The sequence below is a fragment of the Camelus dromedarius genome, chromosome 16 (assembly GCF_036321535.1).
Source record: "Camelus dromedarius isolate mCamDro1 chromosome 16, mCamDro1.pat, whole genome shotgun sequence".
NCBI lineage: Eukaryota > Metazoa > Chordata > Mammalia > Artiodactyla > Camelidae > Camelus > Camelus dromedarius.
In genome coordinates, this window is record NC_087451.1 from 28924451 (window position 1) to 28943113 (window position 18663).

The 18663-nt window shown below is 53.1% G+C and overlaps 1 protein-coding gene and 1 long non-coding RNA gene across 3 annotated transcripts in view; one reads left to right on the forward strand and one right to left on the reverse strand.

Moving 5' to 3' along the window:
• CCDC40 (coiled-coil domain 40 molecular ruler complex subunit) overlaps window positions 1-18663 on the reverse strand; it is a 36239-nt gene that overhangs the window by 14297 nt on the left and 3279 nt on the right. For both annotated transcript variants that reach the window (XM_064495419.1, XM_064495418.1), the window contains exons 2-10: window positions 16645-16708; window positions 15761-16198; window positions 13498-13621; window positions 12341-12504; window positions 11432-11515; window positions 11139-11358; window positions 6986-7143; window positions 6726-6848; window positions 3741-3862 (exon numbers count right to left, since the gene is read on the reverse strand). In XM_064495419.1, coding sequence (XP_064351489.1) covers window positions 3741-3862; window positions 6726-6848; window positions 6986-7143; window positions 11139-11358; window positions 11432-11515; window positions 12341-12504; window positions 13498-13621; window positions 15761-16198; window positions 16645-16708 — 1497 coding nt within the window. The remainder of the gene's footprint in view (window positions 1-3740; window positions 3863-6725; window positions 6849-6985; window positions 7144-11138; window positions 11359-11431; window positions 11516-12340; window positions 12505-13497; window positions 13622-15760; window positions 16199-16644; window positions 16709-18663) is intronic.
• Window positions 1943-4496, forward strand: LOC116157841 (uncharacterized). Its single transcript, XR_010384528.1, has 5 exons — window positions 1943-2322; window positions 2496-2566; window positions 3006-3360; window positions 3488-3613; window positions 4047-4496. It is a non-coding gene; the product is annotated as an uncharacterized LOC116157841 (long non-coding RNA).

Here is an 18663-nt window from a genome sequence, read left to right on the forward strand (position 1 = left end):
ATGTGAAGTGCAAAACGCCAGGCAAGGAAGTCACACGTGTCGTGTGACTTCACGTGCAAGACATTCGGGAAATGACAAGCCTACAGGGACGGACAGCAGGGCAGGCTCTGCTGGGGGCTGGCGGTGGGGAGACGCGCTGACTTTTGGGGACGCAGGGAACATCTGTGACCTTGAGTGCACGATGCTCACTTGCCTCTGTCCATTTGCTGAACCAAACTGTGCACTGGAACAGGGTAACTTCTGTGCATCATAAATCACCACATAAATTATCCTCAATTCAACTGATGGGTTAAAAACTTACTCCTTTTCTCTTTTAGGAAGTAGCAGCCTCATAAATGACAATAAAACAAAGACATCCAATCTGTATGACAGAAGTCCGAACACTCGCTGAAATCTACCCACGGGGGAACAGACACCGGGACGCCAGCCGATCAATTGTCACCATTACAAAAGTGGAAAGCCACGGGTACTCTCACATCCTTGTCGCTTTTTCTAATTTCCAGTAACATGATCACTTACCTACCCTTGATAAAAATTACTTTTAAAGAAGACACTTTCAAAATTTCCTTGATTAGCAGATACCGATAGAAAACAAATGAACCCAGAAGAGCTGGTGGACTCCGAGGATGCCTGAGGCTTGGCCTAGCCCGTCTGAAAGTTAAGAGGGAACTTGGTACAGGATCTCAAGGTGACGAAGCTGACAAATTAACACCCGGCAAGGCCTGAGCCCTGCCCGCCCCGCGCGTTTCCTGCCAGGAGGTCCGACAGAGGCAGACAGCGGGGCACAGCGGCCCTCTCCCTGCGGGGGTGTAAGTTCTGGGCAGGGTGTCCTCCCCCCTCCGCCCGAGCTCAGCACAGTACTGTCTTTGTATTTTCTGGCCTATTTTGAGACACTTCACATGAAAATGACCGTTTGCTTCAAATGTATGACTTGCAGTGTTTGCTCCAGCCTCCCACGTGACCCTTCAGCTGGGGCTGTGACCGCCCCCCCTCCCCCACTGCGACTTTGACGCTAACATTGCAAAGATTTGGTGGGAGGCGCCGTCTTTAAAGCCTGGGTGTGGCGGGGACCCGTCTGGACCTCTCTGGTCTCAGGTCACTCCCTGGGTCCTGGTCAGCAGGACACGTCCACCAGCCTCGGGAGGCCCAGGGAGGGACACCGCTCGGCCTCCCCAAGTGGGGAGGAGGGACGGGACACAGTGCGTCATCGGAGCAATCAGTCCCCTAGGGCCTCGCCCACGCCCCACGTCCGGGGACACATTTCTAACCAGTGCCCTCTGTGGCGGCTGTGGCCCCAGGTCTTCAGGGCTGCAGGCACCCCTGGGCTCAGGGGAGGCTGGTGGGGAGGGGGCACCTCCTGCCAGACCCCAGGCCTGAGGGAGGCCCACTGGGCACGGTGGCAGTGCCCGTGCCCAGCTCACACACCCACTCACCCCTTCTCCACAGGGGAGGGATCCCGGCCCAGCCCAGACAGCTGCGGGGGGCCGGCCTCGTGCCCCACGTCCGGGCCACCAGCCCGGACTATCACCATTTTCGTTCATTTTCTAAAATGGCCAACATGCTACGGATTGGCATTTAGTATTTAGTTCAGCTGCTGAACTGGCCTGGAAGCCACAGGCGATGCCATACTTTGTTTTTGCGACGCCCTGACCTTCGCTGACCCGTCTCGGTTTCCTCCTTCACACCTCCCCGCAGCTCCGCAGCCAGAGCGCACGGCTCTCACGGCGTCCCGTGCGGGCAGCGCGTTCTGGGCGGCGGGGGCGCTCACGCCTCTGTGGCTGGCGCGGTTAGAGCTGCGGAAGGAAAGCCGAGCCAGAGTCGCTACAAGCCGTCGCCTGCTAGGAGTGTGTGTGTGTGTGTGTGTGTGTGTGTGTGTGTGTCTGCACGCGCGCGTGCTTTGATAAAATGAACGTTCCATGTGTCTGTTTTCAAAACATGACACCATTGTTTTTTTGTCAATCATTGGAACGGTCCAAACGTGTGACCACGGGAGCTGTCGCGGGACTCTGGAACACCGCCGGTGGGGGTGTGGCCGTCACGGCCCCCGGGAAGTACCTGCCAGACCTGCGGTGCTCAGACCCTGGAGCCCAGAGCTCCCCGGCTCGACAGGGAGCACGGTTACACAGCACAGTGTGCTTGCGACACAGCAGTCCCGGGCGTGGGCGTGGACGGCAGCCCTGGGGTGGGGCAGGTGTGCGGGTGACCTCAGCGCCCCCAGGAGCTGCTGGGGGACGGGGGGGGAAGGGACGCTCTTGCTGCTCTGCTGTGGGAAGCTCTCCAGGATGCTTTCTGAATGAACGCAGAGCAGAGGGGCCAGCACGGGTATGTGTATCTTCCTTCGCTGGCACGGCCGGTCGCGGGAGACAGGCCCAGGGGACCGGGAGCACGTCTGCGGGAAGGGGCTCTGGGTGGAGCAGGACGCGGGTGGGAGGGAGGCCTCGCTGCATCTGAGTCTCAGATGTTCTAACCAAGCAGCTGTATCATCTGTTCAAAAGATTAGAGTTCGGAAAAAAGAAAAGGAGGAATGGCCAAGCCCTGTCTCCGAGGACACGTAGGAACAGCCGAGGTGAGGAGGAAGGTCGCGGAGGGACACCCGGGTTAGCGCAGAGGCACAGGGCGCAGGACCACGGTGGGGGTCGCGGAGGTGTCCCTGAACCCCCGGGTCCCTGTGGGGGCACTCAGGCCGTGCGACCCCCGGCCTCGACCTTGCTCGAGGTGGTCGTCGGGGGCGAGGGAAAAGCGGCCCACCCGCCAAGGCCTCTGCTGCACCAAACGCGCGGCCGCCCTGCAGGCAGCGGGACCCAGTCCCCAGGGGCCGGGCAGGGAGGCGTCCAAGCCCGCAGCCCCGAGTCCGCAACTGCTTGGTCCCGCCACCCAAGTGTTTAAAGGGGAGGCAGGTCTTTAACTGGACGTCTAAGTTTTAATCCAGCCACTGTCCATGAAAATGGCTTGCTTTAAAAGCAGTCGAATGTCTATGCCTCCGTTTTTGTTTTTCTTAATCACAGGACCAAGAAGGAAACACCTCCGAGCGGTCGGACCATCGGCGGCCACGACAAAGTGCCCACTCTCTCCTCCGCACGGTGGGCAGGGCGCTCCCGGGCACAGCCCCTGCCAGGCTGCACACCAGGCCCCGGCATGGAGGCCGAGTCCAGGCCACGGTGCTCTCGCTCCAGAACCGGCTTCCACATCTGGGCCCCGAGCCCCCTGCCTCCAGCACCCGGCCCGGGCCACACGCCCAGCCGGCCAGCCGCCCTGAGCCCTGAGAGGGGAACGCTGGGTGGGGGGCTCCTCCTTGCCTCTGCGGGGAGATTAAAGCCGGATTGGGGCTGGAACCTGGCCCCCGGCAGAACAGTGGAGCAGGTATGGCGTTTGTGCACACAGGTGGTGAGCCTACAAATCAAAGGGACCTTCATCTCCCCGAGATAAACACCCTTCTCTCTCTCTCTCTCTCTCTCTCTCTCTCACTGTTTCTCCTTAATCCTCCCAGGAAATCTGAGCACGAAAGATTTGCTGCTCCCGGTGCCACGGGAAGTTTGAAAGGATTTAAGAAACACCGGAATCCTGGAGAACAATAAGGGGGCTTTCAGGACGGAAGCGGGGGCTGGGGGCGCAGGTGCACCCTCTGTCCCAGGGGGGCCGGGGAGGGGTGCTCGGTTCCCACCCGGGAGGAGGCAGGCACAGCGCCCACGCCCCGCCGTCCCCACACGTGCCCGAGCTCTCCCGCCACCTCCGCGGGGTACCTGAGCGCCTCCTGGATGGTCCTGTGGGCCTCGTCGCGGTGCTTCATGCCCAGCAGGCTGCAGGCCCACTGCTGCAGGACACGCCTCTTCTCCACGTTGATGGTGTCTATTTCTGCGCAGGCCTGCGGGGGGGAGTCCGGTGATGTGGATGCTGGCCTCGTGCCCTTATGCTCAGAGCCCCAGAAGGCCGTTGGGGAGCCCCAAGCTTTCCGGGTCACCTTCCTTCTCTGCTACCCTTGCTTTTCTTGTGTGTAATTAAACACGGCTCTAAAGACCCGTCCAACACCTGCCTAAATCCTCATGCAGGGTCCCAGGTCCCGAGTACCAGCACCCCCTTCCTGGGGCCGTCAGGTCAGACGAGACGGTGCCTGCATGCCCAGCCTGTCCAGCCTGTCCTCAGCTCGCTCAGGGCTGCTACGCCGTGATGCTCAGAGTCTCATCATTCCACTGGAACCACCGCACCTGGCCGTGTGCTGGACTCCCGGGAGGGGCACCGAGTGGGGACTCAGGTGAGACCCTCCTTGTGGCACTAGCACCTTTGTGGAGAAGCCGAGTCCAGCAGAGTTTGCTCTTGGTGGACGTGCGTGGGAGACGCTGGAGGAAGTCAGAGGAGCCTTGAACACTCACAGTGACAGTGCAAGGGCGGAGCTGGGTGTGGAAGGAAGCATCACCCCTGGGGATCCCCTTCTTGGTTGTCAGGGCTTAAAAATACCGCCGATTCATTATTATTATAGAGAATAAAGTGGTATGGATTAACTGTGCTATGGCTGGTGAGACATTTCTGGATTTGGGTAAGTTATTAACCGAGGAGGCCGCTCTGTGCCAAGGAGCAGGTTGTGCACTGCCCAACAGCAGGCACCAGAACCACCGGGCTCCTCGGGGCTGGGCCGCGTGGGGCTGGCTGGCCTGAGGCAGGGGCCCCGCCACGGTGCTCATTGCCAGACCAGGGCTTGCTGACCGAGGTGCAGGCTGAGATGCAAAGATCCAGGCTGAATTCAGCATTTAAATGTTTTAAACACCTTCCCCATTAAAAAAAAAAGTATTCACTCTGTGCAAATTAGAACATGGAGATAAACAGAAAGAAAATCGAAATAACCCCACCACTCGGAGCTCACTGTTCCTGACAGCCTGGCGGTGTCTTCCTGCGTGTGCGTGTGTGCGCGTGTGTGTGCGTAATCATGGATACATCGCTTTGTAACTTAGTGTTAAAAATGAACACGTTGTGAATGGGTTTCCACGTTGGTAAGTATTTGTTCCATTGGTGGGACAGTCTTCCCGTGCATGGATGTATCATAATTTGTGTAACCGATGCCCTCTTCTTGGAATCTTTCTTGGCTGTCACACACAACACTGGGTCCCCCGTGACTCTCTGTTCACCTTGTCCGTGGAGTCCGTAATGTATAAAACTTCGATATGCATGCCTGCTTTCCCTGGAGTGAAGTCCAAGCAGTGATGTTTTGGGAGACTTCGCTGGGGCGGCGGGGTGGTGAGGGGGTGGCCCTGACACGTTGTACAACATTGCCCTGGAACGAAGATCTCGGAAAAGCCGGATGTGCACCTCCCAGCCTGGGGGCCCCACTTCTGCTCCTGTTCATTCTGCCAAGTCGGTGGGAGAACCCCATCTCGTCCTCTTCCATCATCGATGTCTGCGGTGCACCTGCCACGCGCCCTCGCTGTTCTGGGTGTGGGAATGCAGGATGAACAAAATGGGGGACGACGGCCCTGCCCCGGCGACACAGCTGGCAGAGGGGGGTGCAAGGCACAAAAAGATGCAACGAAGGAAAAGTTCACAGCATCGCGTGTGAGCACAGCCATCACAGTGCAGAAGCGTGCACGGGAGAGTCCGGACTGACTTTCAAACCTTCCGCACCACCACACTTACAGAAAGGCCTCTCCAGCCCAGGATTTTATAAATATTTGTCTTTTTTCTTTCCTTCTGGTACAGTTTCCCTCATTTAAATACTTCGTCCCATGTGGAATGAGGAAACGATTTATTTTTCCCCCCGAATGATTAACTGAATGTCCCAATGCCCCTGGGTGCACAATCGACTTGCTCTCCATTAATTTATAATCCATGAAATTTCTATAGAAACGTTTCCTGGATTCTGAGCTCTCTCTCAGGCTCCACGGCCCACCTCGGACCCTGACTCCAGCAATTCATTATTCTAGCCTCTATTGTATGTAATGCTAGGAGGACCCACCAGCCCGGCCTGTCCAGGACTCTCCCAGGAAGTCCCACCTCTCAGGAAACCCGTCAGCGCCTCCCTGGACGATTCTCGGCTAGTTCTCTGAATTTATTTTCCAGATAAAGTTCAGAATCGCCTCACTAACTAAGAAGTTCTCCGGCTCCCCAGGGGTTCCGCCGGGGGCACAGCTGGGTTAAGGACATCCCCCGGCTGGAGAGAACCGGGTGCTTCCCCACGTGGACCCAGGTGTGTTTGTTCATTTCTTTGAGCCCGTCTTTCTTGCCTTCAATAAAAGTGTGTTGTTTCCTTTGTGCCATCACTGCAGATGGTGAGTCACAGATTTAAAAAGAAAAGTCATGGCACGTTCGGTTTCCAGGGCGGCCACTGAGTCTGGTGTGGCACTGAGTCCATGCCCTGCCTTACCCCGCATGGAGCAGAGATGTGGGCACTGCCCAGGGGCGCCGGCTGCCTGGGCTGAGTGGTTAGGGAGACCCCGGCCCTCCCCGGAAGAGGCCCGCGGTCGCTAATACACTTGCTAAGGATCCCCCGGCAAGCAGAACAGAACGTCCCAGCTCCTGGAGAACTTTCAGTCCATCACTGGCTCCGACAGGATAAGAACACGGGCCATCAGTCAGCGGGTATCGGCTGGGTCCCCACCTTGGGTCGCCGGGTGCTCTGAGATGCTCACAGGTTCGCACAGACGTGCAGAGGGCTGGCCGGCTGACGGGGGCCAGTCAGTCCCTCAGCAGGCGCAGCCCGGGCGCGGCGGCCGGACGGCCTCGTGCCCCTGAGCCCTCACCTCGCTCACTGCTTTCCTGAGCGTCCGGGTGTCCTCGGCCTGCGCGCGGTACTGAGCCTCGAGCAGGGCGGTCCGTTCCTCCAGCTGGTTGGCTCGGACGGTGAGCTGGTCCACGTGCAGGTCCTGGAAGCGAGGGGAGGAGACACGTCGTGAGGTGGGTCTCCACCGACCCCGACCCAGGCGCGCGGGCCCAGCTCCCGCGGCCGCAGGTTCCCGCAGAGGAATCACAGGTGGGCGCAGGCCCCCTCTCGGCAGGACACCTGCTGCTGCTTCTCCAGCTCGGCCCGCGTCCGCTCGGCCTCCGACTTCTTCACCACCTGCTTCATCACACGGATGTCGTCACGCACGTCCTGGTCCACGTTCTGCACGTAGAAGAGGTGCAGAGCCAGGGTATCCACCTCCGTCTGCAGGGCCGCCACTGCGGGAGACAAGAGGGCCGTCCCAGCACTGCACCCCGACGACGGGGAGGCCGCAGCCCCCCCGCCAGGTGGGTGGGCCTGAGAAATGGCGCTCAAACGACGAAGTCCCGGACCTTGCCTTCAAAGACCTCACAAAGTTGGAGAGACAAAAATATGTGCAATCTAGGCCCAGCATCCCAGCCATGAACTCGAGACCCTCCGCATCTAAGGATGTTCTGAAACAGCGCTGGATTACGGGGCCTCGTGTGAGTTCTACAGATTTCTGCTCACTCAGAGGCTGGTCATCTCAGGGACAAACCTAAACCCTCAGGAAGAAACTAGCCTGATGGGTGGGCTGAGCGCCACTGAAGCCCCTGGGACGGAGGAATGGGTTCCTTTTAACAAAACTCACGTGAGACTGATTTACAAGCCAGAACACCAGTGTATTTAGAGGGCAAGACCTCAACCTGTGGTGGCAGAGCTTGAAGGGTCATTTATGCAATGAAGACGGGGTGGGCAGAATTTTATACGCTTCCCATGACCTTTGCCCCCATGGTCACTCCTGTGATTAGGCTGTGTTTTGTGGCAAAAAGGGACATTATAAGGTGGGCCTCATCTAAGCAGGTGAGTTTTCTCGACTTGGTGGCAGAAGAGGAAGTTGGAGAGATTTGCAGGGTCAATAGGATCTGTTTAGTGTGAAGTAGGGGTCTGAGTGTTTATTTTCAGGTGGTCAAATGATCAAAAAATATTGAGTGATCTAACAATGCCACCGGCACATTCAGTTTGCAGTAAGCAGCTAAATGGACAGTTTTCCTTCATAATCCTTCTTTTTTAAAATTTTCTTGGATATTCTTGTGCACTTAGTGTTCCAAGTGAACTTTAAAATCAACTTGTCAGGAATGGAGCGCTTCTTGGGGGGAGATGGAATAGTCCCCAGCAGGCACTGATAAGGGGAAAAAGCTGCGAGGAACAGCAGTGGGCACACCGCGCAGCTACTTGTGTAAAAGGTACAGGACAAAACCCCGCACGCTTGTAACTTGGCTTTTATGTGCAAAAATATCTTCAACAGAACACGCAGGAATCAATACCACCAGGGCCTCTGTGGAGGGGGCTGGAGGTGGGGGCAGATGGGGAGACTTCAGAGGGCTTCAATGTTGAATAATTACTTCTTGAAAATAAGTAAATAAATAGGTTAAATTAATTCAAGTTCACCCAAAACATCCCGTCATGGATTGTAACTGGAATTGCACTGAACTACTTATTAACTTGGAGACAAATGACATATTCACATGGTTGTATCTTCCCATCCTGGTAATATGATTGTTCCATTTATTCAAATCTGTTTTAGGTCCTTTAGTAAAGTTTTATTGTTTTTCTCCAGACAGGCGGACCCACTTCTTGTTAGACTTCCTCCTAAGTGTTTCATGGTTGCTATCGCTGTTATGGATGAGTTTTTTTTAAATTATAATTTGTAATTGGGTATTACTGGTAGACAACTACAGCTCTGGTATCCAGTTACTTTCTAGATTTCTTTTTAATTAGGTTTTTCTTTTTCCATCAGTAATCTTGACTCCTCCAGGTAAACAATCATACCATTGGTGGAGAGTGAGCTTCACGATTCACACCCAAAGTCTACACCTCATTTGCTTCTGTCTTCTTGCATGGCTGGAACCTCCAAAACAGTGCAGACTCCCATCTCACTCCCGATCTTCTCTGTGACGGCTCAGGGCTCTCCCTGGAGCAGCAGTTTCTTGTCAGTTTCTGGCAAATACTTACAAAGGGCTTTCCTTCCATAGTTTAGGGTGGACAATGAGTTTTAGCCAAACACCCACTTGGCATCCCCGCAGAGAATCTTTTCTCCCCCCTCTCTCCTTTAATGTATGAATTTAATGCAATACGTTAGCAGATTTCCGACTTTCAGACTAGTCCAGAATCAAGCTCTTCTCGACTAAGAGGTATCTTTCTTTTCCTATATTGCTGAACTTAATCTTTTTGTCACTGAGTGAAAGTTTAATATTTGCTAATATTTTATTCAGGATTTCCACATGGCACAAGTAGGACCTGTTTATAGTGTTCTGTTTTTGGAGGTTGTAAGCTTTATCAGCAAGGATTACACCAAGTATTATAAAATAAGCCTGGGAAGAGTTTCCCAAATCTTCCACCCAGCTCCCTAGAGGGTTAATAACGCAGGAAGTGTCTGGCTTCGACCTGCTTATAAGCCTGTGGTATTTTTTTTTCCCTTTCCCTTTGGAACTTAAAAATTCCACCAACTGTGTCAAGGCATGTTTGTTTTTCCTTCCACCTGTCTGGCCCTCTGTGAATCTTTATAACTGAAGATTCACCTTTTGAGAACTCATGCAAATGTTTCCGTCTGATGTCACTGGCTAATGCCCCTAATCTCCTGGAATTTCTGTCTTGTGGACACTGACTTTCTCAGGTCTGTTTGTCCACATCTTGTATCTCCTTCTCAAAGTGTCCATCATGTTGGGTTTTGCCCTGAACTCTGGGCAGAATTCCCCCAACTGGCCTGTCAGTTTACAAGTTCCGCTTCCAGCAGTGCTGGTTTGTCTATTTAGTGCCTTTTTCTTTCTTTTTTTTTGGGTGGGAGATGATGATTGTTTTTTAATTCCAAGGATCCTTTTCCACAACACTTCGCTTTCATTTACCCCACGTGACGTCCTCTACAATCTCAAGTTGGACGCCAGCGGACGCGTGCCGTTTCCAGAAACTGGCCTGTGTCTGTGGAGGCGTCCGCTCTGTCGCTCAAGCCCTGCCCGCTCTCCTGTCTGGGGGCTGCTGCTGCCGCCTCACACTTGGACGAGAAGGTCCACTGGCTGCTGGGCTTCCCCTCCCTCCCAGGTGAGGCGGCCAACCACGGAAGTCCTCCACAGGCAAAGCCCCACGTGTCACCTACGGGACCGCACCTGGTGGGCAGGGCTGGGCCCATTCCCCGAATTCCTTAGTTTGGAGAAGGGGGAAATGGCGCTGTTAGAGGGGTCCTTGCTTGGTGGAACCCCCTTCTGCTCCTGTTCCCTGGTGACCTCTAGAAAGGATGCAGTGTCCACAAAGACGTTTAGAGCTTTCCAGAAGCCCACCCACACCTTGAGCCTCTGGTGAGGGGTGCTGGCTGGCACTTGCTGCTGTGTGGAGGGGGTGGGAGAACCTGTGTCCTCTTTCAGGTTGGTCTAAATTCTGTTCCATCCAGAGGACGCGGCTCTGTTGCTTTGGTGTGAATGCCCCGCTCCTCTCTTTTTGGTAGATTCTGTTAACTTGGCGGTAGTCAGGGAGGGGTACTCCAGAAGTGAGCACATGTCCCAACTCTGTCCATCTGGAAACCTCCCCGGCATCTCTCAGGGCCCCAAATGCTTCTTTCCAGCCATAGTTGAGATAAACGTGTGATGCCGTTTTCTTTCGGATTCTTTTAGGTCCCTCCCCCACCCCCCCAGTTATAATAGTAATACAGAGTTGATAAAGGAAGTTGGAAATGTGAAAAAGCACAAAGACTAAAGTAACCTGGGGCGACCGCACTGCTGACTGTGACCCACGGCCTGGGCTCTGTGCAGGGCCACTGCTTTGGTGGCAACAGTGCACGGTGACGAGTGGTAGTCCCACTACCTCTTCTGCTCCAAGGTCCCCCGCCCCCCTTAATCTGCCGCACAACCCGGGGCTGCAGGGCACTTGGGACTGGCCTCACCCATACCTCCCCACCTATTCAAAGCCTGTCCCTTCCCGCTCCTCCTGCCCTCTGGATACCCTACCTTCGATGCCACCAGCCTCTCCTGCTTTGACCTGTGTACCCCACCTGCCAGCTTTCAGCGTTTGCTGCTTTGCCTAATTAGGTCCCTTTTAAGACATTTATGTCTTCCCTCCCCCCAAAGGCTGGGAACTCCTCCAGGACACGAACACATCTTGCTTCTCCTGATGCCCTGTGACGGCCCTCGGGGACGCCCCACCCGGTTGCAGAGGCACGCGGGGACGCGCCACGAGGACACCCGCGAGGACGCGCGCGCCTTACGCTGTCTGCGCTCCTCGCCGGCGGCGGCGCAGGTCTTGGCGTAGAGCAGGCGCGCGCTCTGCAGCTCCTCCTCCTTCTGGCGCCTGGCGCACGCGGCGGTCGAGTGGCGGTCGTGGCTCTTCTCCAGCTGCATCTGCAGGCGGGCCAGGTGCTGCTGGACCCCGTAGAGGTCCACCCCCAGCTCCTGCCGCTGGACTCGGCCTTGCTTGGTGGCCACGCCCTGCAGCAGAGAGAGAAGCTGGGTCACGGGGCCGCGGGCGCACAGCCGGGTGGAAGGCGGGACAGGTACGCACCAGCTCCTGAAGCTCCAGCCTCAGCTTCTCTATCTGCCGGTTAAGATAGTTCTTCAGGGCAGCCTGGAATCTAATCATCAGGGGCTAAAACGACGGAAGAGCACAGCGGTTACTGCCCTGTCCCCTCCAGGGCTTAGCCTAAATTGCTACAGGAATGACTTCCAGGCGGGTGCTCCCCACTTCTGCCCGGGATTCTTACTCCGGAAGCCACAAAGTCAAAGCGCCCGTGGTCTCATCCTAAGCACTGAAGGACCTGAGTGCATATTTTGGCAAAATGACAGGGTGAGCTGGGGCAGTGGTTCTGGTTTTCCCCGGGGGTCAGAGGGCAGTGATGAGCAGCACGTGGGGTGCCAGCACCGAGTGAGTGCTCAGCCCCCTTTCCCAGCACAACCCGATCCCTCCGGCGGTGCCTGGAGCACCAGGGCTTTCCACAGGGGCTCATCCAATCAAGACCTGCCCTCCCTGCTTGCCAGAGGGTTGGGACACTCAAGTGGTCATCAGTGGAGTGATTTTTGTCCCCACCGAACACCCAAAGTCTGGAGAGATTTCTAGTTGTCACAGCTAAGGGGTGCTACTGGCGTCTAGTGGGTGGAGCCCAGGGATGCTGCCCTGTGGTGCCCAGGAAGCCCCCGCCAACAAAGAGTGATCCAGCCCCAAATATCAATGGCGCCAAGGTTGAGAAATGCTGACCCAGCGTATGAACCTAAAGGGAGAATACACTTTACAAAGCAGCAGTCCAAACCCTGCAGAAAAACCGTTGAGGGGGGAGAGACGAGAGCGTGGCGTTTGAGGGGGTGGCGGAGGTCTGCGGAGGGCAGGGTGGGAAGGGCCTCCGGGGCAGGTGCAGGAGAAGCGGAGTCCCTCTTCATCTGTGTGGGGCAACAGCAAAACCCGGGGACGTCTCCTTACGTGGTCTGGGTCCAAAACCACCAGCTGGGACCTGTCTTCCTCGGCCTCGTCGCTGCCCTCAGACTCCACTCTCTCCCCCAGGCCCCCTTCCTCCGCCATGCTTAGCTGCTGGATCCTGTCCAGGAAGGAGGGCGCAGCTCCTTCTCCGGGGGGGGCAGCGGGCTCTGGGGGGACAGCAGACATCACTGAGGCGTGAGAGAGGCGTAGAGAGCGTGCTTCTCTGGGGGTGTCATCAGGCAAAGCGGACACATTTAGCCTCAGGCAACATCGTGGGAAACAGAGAAAAAGCGCCCATTGGGTTAGTGTTCACACGTGCCATTCACAGGGTCAGCTGGGTGGGAGGGTTAGGGTTAGGGTTCCTACTAGTTGACTGAACATGTTCCATAGAAAGGATCACATTTTAAAAGTAGACAAGAAGGAAATACATTTTGTAGGTACTTTTTAAATGTATCTGTATATAAAGAGTGAGTAGAAGGTGGCTTCTTAACGAAGGACTAGATTGATTTTTTTTTAATGGGAAACAGCTGGTAAGATTGAGCAGCAGGGGCGTCTCAGTGAGGTTCTAGTTTCAGCTTTCCTTGCCGCCCGAGCCGGAGACATCCTGTTCCGTTTTTAACTCATTTGGGTGTGTGTCTGTGTGTCGCTTGTGAGTGACATGAGGCTTTGTTAGCTGGACCACCCGTGCACCCTCATCGTGTGGCATAAGAAATGCCCTGACCCATTTTCCCAGGTACACAACACTGGGCTACCGGAGCCAAGGGGAAAGACGGGGGTGTGCGGGAGAGCCTTGGGAACTCAGCAGACAGACGCACGTCTGCGGGGAGCTCCCCTCTGAGACCAGAAGGCAGTGGGATGTGTGGCCAGCGCTGTGGGCTGGGGTGTCACCAGATCTCAGGCCAGGCCTGGTCCTGCCACTGATGGGGACAGGTTGCTTAATGACTCTTAGGGTCTGTAAAATGAAGAACGGTTCCCTGCTCAGTGGGCAGTGTAAGGATTAAGTGAGAGGAGACAGAGCAAACGCTCCGTGTGTGTTCTCCGTATCTGTGAGAAATTCTTTCATCTTTAGGCTCGCAGCCTGACGGGCATGAGGTAGCAGGTGGCAAATGAGGGGCAGCCCTCGCGCAGAAGGGGGTGCGAGGTGGCTCATCCTGTGGTACCTGGCTCCTGTGCGGAGGGGCCCTCCACGCCCGGAGACGGCTGGTCCAAGTCCACGGACGCGTAGCGGCTCCCCTGGCTGTGTTCCCGGCGGTGCTGCTGCCCCAGAGGAAAGAGGGGCGCTTCCTGAGATTGTTTTTAGAGGAAAAACAACCAAGCCTGAATTAACGAGGGCAACTGGGTTGGAGAAGTTACTCGATTTTGATTCATTCCAGTGTTCAAAATTCAACTTAGTTATTGAAACAGTGGAAAATGGTTTGGATATCACCTGGCTTTTGCAAATGGTCAGAGCAGAAAACACCTCTCCCCACCCCCACGAGGAGTCCGGGAGCGCCCCGCCCGCTCGGTCTGCAGCGGGGCGCAAGCGCCGAGGCCCGGGCCGCGCTGGGCGCGGGCTTCCTGGCTCCCAAGCGCTGGTCTCCCCGCGGACGGTACGCAGCACCTCCGAGCATCCTCTTTATAAAAGGATGTGGGGGAGCCTGAGTCCGGCCAGGGTCCACCAGGGGGCTGCTGCTGCTTCTCTGCTTTCCAACTGTTCCACTTCAGAGACATTTCCTTAAGAGTGTTCTCTCAGTGGAACACCTGGCTCCACTTCAGCTCTAAAGGAGACTCTTGCCCTGGTCACTGTGGACAGTAATTACTGTTGATGATGAACTGGTGAGTATTCGTAACAACAGGCAAGGACCTTGCACGGGGACCCTGCGAGGCGGTGCCAGCCGTCTCTGTCATTTGTGGGGAAGCAGCTCACAGGACCCCAAGACCTTGCCGGAGCTCGCACAGCCAGCCAAGGGCCGTGCCGGCCCCCCGCTCCTGCTCTTTCTGCCGACCGTCCTCAGGTGATGCTGACTCTAGAAGTGATTTCTGAGGCAGCCAGAACCACACTGACATTGACGGGGCCCAGGGACAAAAGCCCACCTCTGGGTGTCCAGAAAGGGCTTCTCCTGACGGGAAGTCAGCGAGGCTTTGGAACACGCCGATGGCACAGGGGCCCCAACTCCCCAGTTCTGTTTCCTCTGAAGCCTGGCCCCGGCCGGGAGGAGGGGAACAGGGTTCTCTCCTCGGGTCTGTCTCTGCCCTTCTGGCTGATCAAATATGGAGACTGTTTTTTAGTGAGTTTCTAGAAACTGGAGGCCAGGATGGAAATTGGGTGTACAGCTCAACAAGTGACCTATAATTCACCCTTCCAGGCTATTTGAGAAGGTGGGGCACTGTTATAAAATTCTAAAAGGTGATTTTGATCATGTGTTTGCCATTTGTCATCGTAAAGCTAATTAGGGCTCAATGAGTATCGAGTTGTATTATTCTGCACAGTTATTAACTCTTCTAGATTTCACAGGCTGGGGAGGGATCCTGGCTTCACGGTTCAGAGAGCTGCCATCCCAGCTGGGTGCCTCTGGGCGAGGAAGCCCCTCGTCCCTCAGTCTCCCCATTTGTACAGCAAGGGTAATACTGATGCCCACCTCGCTGGGTTGTTGTCAGGATTCATTGAGACAGCACACGTCAAGGGCATGGAATTGTCCAGCCCTTGGAAGGGCCATGAAGGACACATGTAATGCGTTCTCTTCCTGCCCTGCCCTGCTGCTCACTTCCCTTCCAGAACAATTCGCACAATTTCTTGATTTTGATAGTTACACTGTTGTTGTTTGTGGGGAACATACACGGAAGCACTGGGAGGCAATGGAGATTCAGATTGGCAACTTACTCTCAAATGCTTAAAAAAAACCCCCACAGTTCTTATGGTATGTCAATTTTTCTGTAAGTCTATGCTTGTTTAAAAATAAAAAATGAAAATTATAGGAACGTAACCATTGTCATTACTATCTAGGATTGCACTGTCCAGGATGGTAGCCACCTGTAAGGTGGTTATATAAATTCAAATTAATTAGGATCTTTAAAAAAGTAAACATTTGGTTCCTTCATCCCTCTGGCCAGGCTTCAAGTGCTCTGCATCCACATGTGACTAGCGGCCACCATACTGCGCAGTGCAGACAGAGCCATTGCCATCATCATGCAAAGCTTTGTTGGGCAGTGCTGGACACCCGGATGCCCTCAGATGGCACTTTCCCACCTTGTGTTTGGGACACAGAGGGAGGGTCCAGAAACTCTCGGCATTTGACGGTGGCTCCTGAGACCCAAGTTTGCCGAGACGGTTCTGACAGGGGTTGCAGTGTGAATTATTTGTAGCGTGCCCTGATTCCCTCATGTAGGGTGGCAAGCCTCACGAGCAGTGAAACACCTGGGTGAAGCAGACCTCAGGCCACTCACCGACTCCTGGTCCACTTGCTCGGGTGAGCCTGAAGCTCGCTGGGAGGGCTCTGTGGAGGTGACCCCCGGTCCTCCGGATTGGGATGAGCCGGGGCCCTCTCTGCCTTCAAGACTCGCTTTCCCCCTTGCTCTGTCATGTAGGCGTGTGGGGCCGACTTCATCTCCAGGAACCTCGCCAGGGCTGATGTCGGAGTAAGCCACGTCTGTGGAACTGACTTTCCCTTCAGAGGACGGGGTTTCCATACCAGATTCTAATTCCTCTTCAAATTCGAGTTCGCCATTGGTTTCCTTTTCCTCTTGGATTTCGACTTCCTCATCGTCATCAGCCTCCTCCTGGGCTGTGGCTTCCCCATCTTTTTCGATTTCTCCTCCAGAGTGTTCTGGAGTACCCTCCGCTTCTTCATTTCTCTGGTCACTGCTCCCCGCTACTGGTGATACCTGTGCCACGTGGCAGGGGAAAAATAAGGAAACAAAGAATAAGGCTCTTTGAGGTTTGATTCTGAATAGAGGGTACTTACACTGATGAGAAGACTGAACCTGTGCGGTTCTGAGCGTCACTAAGAGGCTGTGTCCTGCTTTAATTTATCTGCTCTGGTTTTTTGTTTTGTTTTTTGTTTGTTTTGCATTTATTTTGCATCCTTTGTTACAGTAAGTGAGCTCTGAAAAACCCAGGGCAGTCTAAGTATTAGGAGATGTGAGTCATTCCTGCTGAGCCACAAACACTTCAGAATGGAGTGGAAGGAAACTGAGTTCTTCTGCAACTGGATTGAATCTGTTTTAGATCAAGGTCACAGGATCATCGTGCAATTTTCTCAGCAAGCCTGAAGTCTCTTTAATCCCTAGTAAACAGAGCCCGGAGTAATTCATTCCCTCAGGAACTGTACCCTGATGCCTCCGTCATTCTGGCCTTCTTCTCCTTCAGAAGATGATCGGCCTTCTGGGTGAGACCTGGTGGCAGAGAAACAATTTAACAGTTTCAGATAACATATTTCTTTTAGTTGGTATTTGTCACCTCCTTGATGTCTGTATATCCAGTTATTTACTTGTTAATTATCTGCCTTTCCCCCTAGGCTGTTGGCCATGACTTAGTCATGTTTGTCACTAACACCGGCACGAGGTCATGCTTGTCATGTGGTGGGAGTGCCCCAAAAGAGTTGCTCCAAGAATGAATGAAGAGTACAGTGATTGAAACATTAAAGGAACAGCACAAGTAGATTACACCAGGAGAGTCACCTTAAATATACTTGTGTCTGTGACAAAACTGGGGAAAATAAATACAGAATAAGAGAAAACTGCACAAAAAGGACAAAATACTCTAGAAACTCTTGGTTAATTTTCCCATAATTTAGACAGTACAAGAAGGTCACATTCTTAAATTGTTTTTTTTTTCAGATTAGAAATACAAGCTCACACCCACCAGCTAAAACAATTAAAAAAAGAAGAGCAAAAAACCCCCAAAAGTCAGCAGAACAAAGGAAATAATAAAGATCAGGGAGGAAATAAATAAAATAGAGATTAAAAAAACAATAGAAAAAAATCAATCGAACCAAAAGCTGGTTTTTTGAAAGATTAAATAAAATTGACAAACCTCTGGCCAAACTCATAAAGAAGAAAGAAGAGAGAGCACAAATAAGCAAAATAAGAAAGGAAAATGGAGAAATTACAACAAATAACATAGAAATACAGAATATCATATGAGAATATTATGGAAAACTATATGGAACCAAAATGGAAAACCTAGAGGAGATGGACAAGTTTCTGGAAACATACAGTCCACCAAGACTGAACCAAGAAGAAACTGACCATTTGAACAAACTGATCACTAGAAATGAAATCGAATTAGCAATACAAATCCTCCCTACAAATAAAAGTCCAGGACCAGACGGCTTCACTGGGGAATTCTACCAAACATACAAAGAAGAACTCATACCAGTCCTTCTCAAACTCTTCCAGAAGACTGAAAAGGAGGGAACACTCCCAAACTCATTCTATGAAGCCACCATCACCCTGATACCAAAACCAGGCAAAGATACCACCAAAAAAGAGAATTACAGACCAACATCACTGATGAACATAGATGCAAAAATCCTCACCAAAATATTAGCAAATAGAATCCAACAGCACATAAAAAAGATCATACATCATGACCAAGTGGCGTTCATCCCAGGGACACAAGGGTGGTTCAACATATGCAAATCCATCAATGTAATACATCACATCAACAAGAGAAAGGACAAAACCACATGATCATCTCAATAGATGCAGAAAAAGCATTTGATAAAATTCAACATCCATTCATGATGAAAACTGTCATCAAAGTGGACATAGAGGGAACATATCTCAACATCATAAAAGCTATATATGACAAACTTACAGCCAGCATAGCACTCAACGCTGAAAAACTCAAAAGCTTCCCACTAAAATCTGGGACAAGACAAGGCTGCCCACTCTCACCACTCCTATCCAACATAGTCCTGGAAGTCCTGGCCACAGCAATCAGACAAGAGAGAGAAATAAAAGGGATCCACACTGGAAAAGAAGAGGTAAAAGTGTCACTATATGCAGATGACAGGATACTATATTTAGAAAACCCTAAAAGGTCCACACAAAAACTACTAGAAATAATCGAAGAACTCAGCAAGGTAGCAGGTTACAAGATTAACATACAAAAATCAGCTGCATTTCTTTACACTAACGATGAATCAACAGGAAAAGAAAGTAAAAAAACAATCCCCTTAAAATAGCACCCAAAGTAATAAAATACCTAGGAGTCAATCTAACCAAGGAGGTGAAAGACTTACACACAGAAAACTGTACACCATTGATCAGGGAAATTAAAGAAGACTTTAAAAAATGGAGAGATATCCCATGCTCCTGGATTGGAAGGATCAGTATTGTTAAAA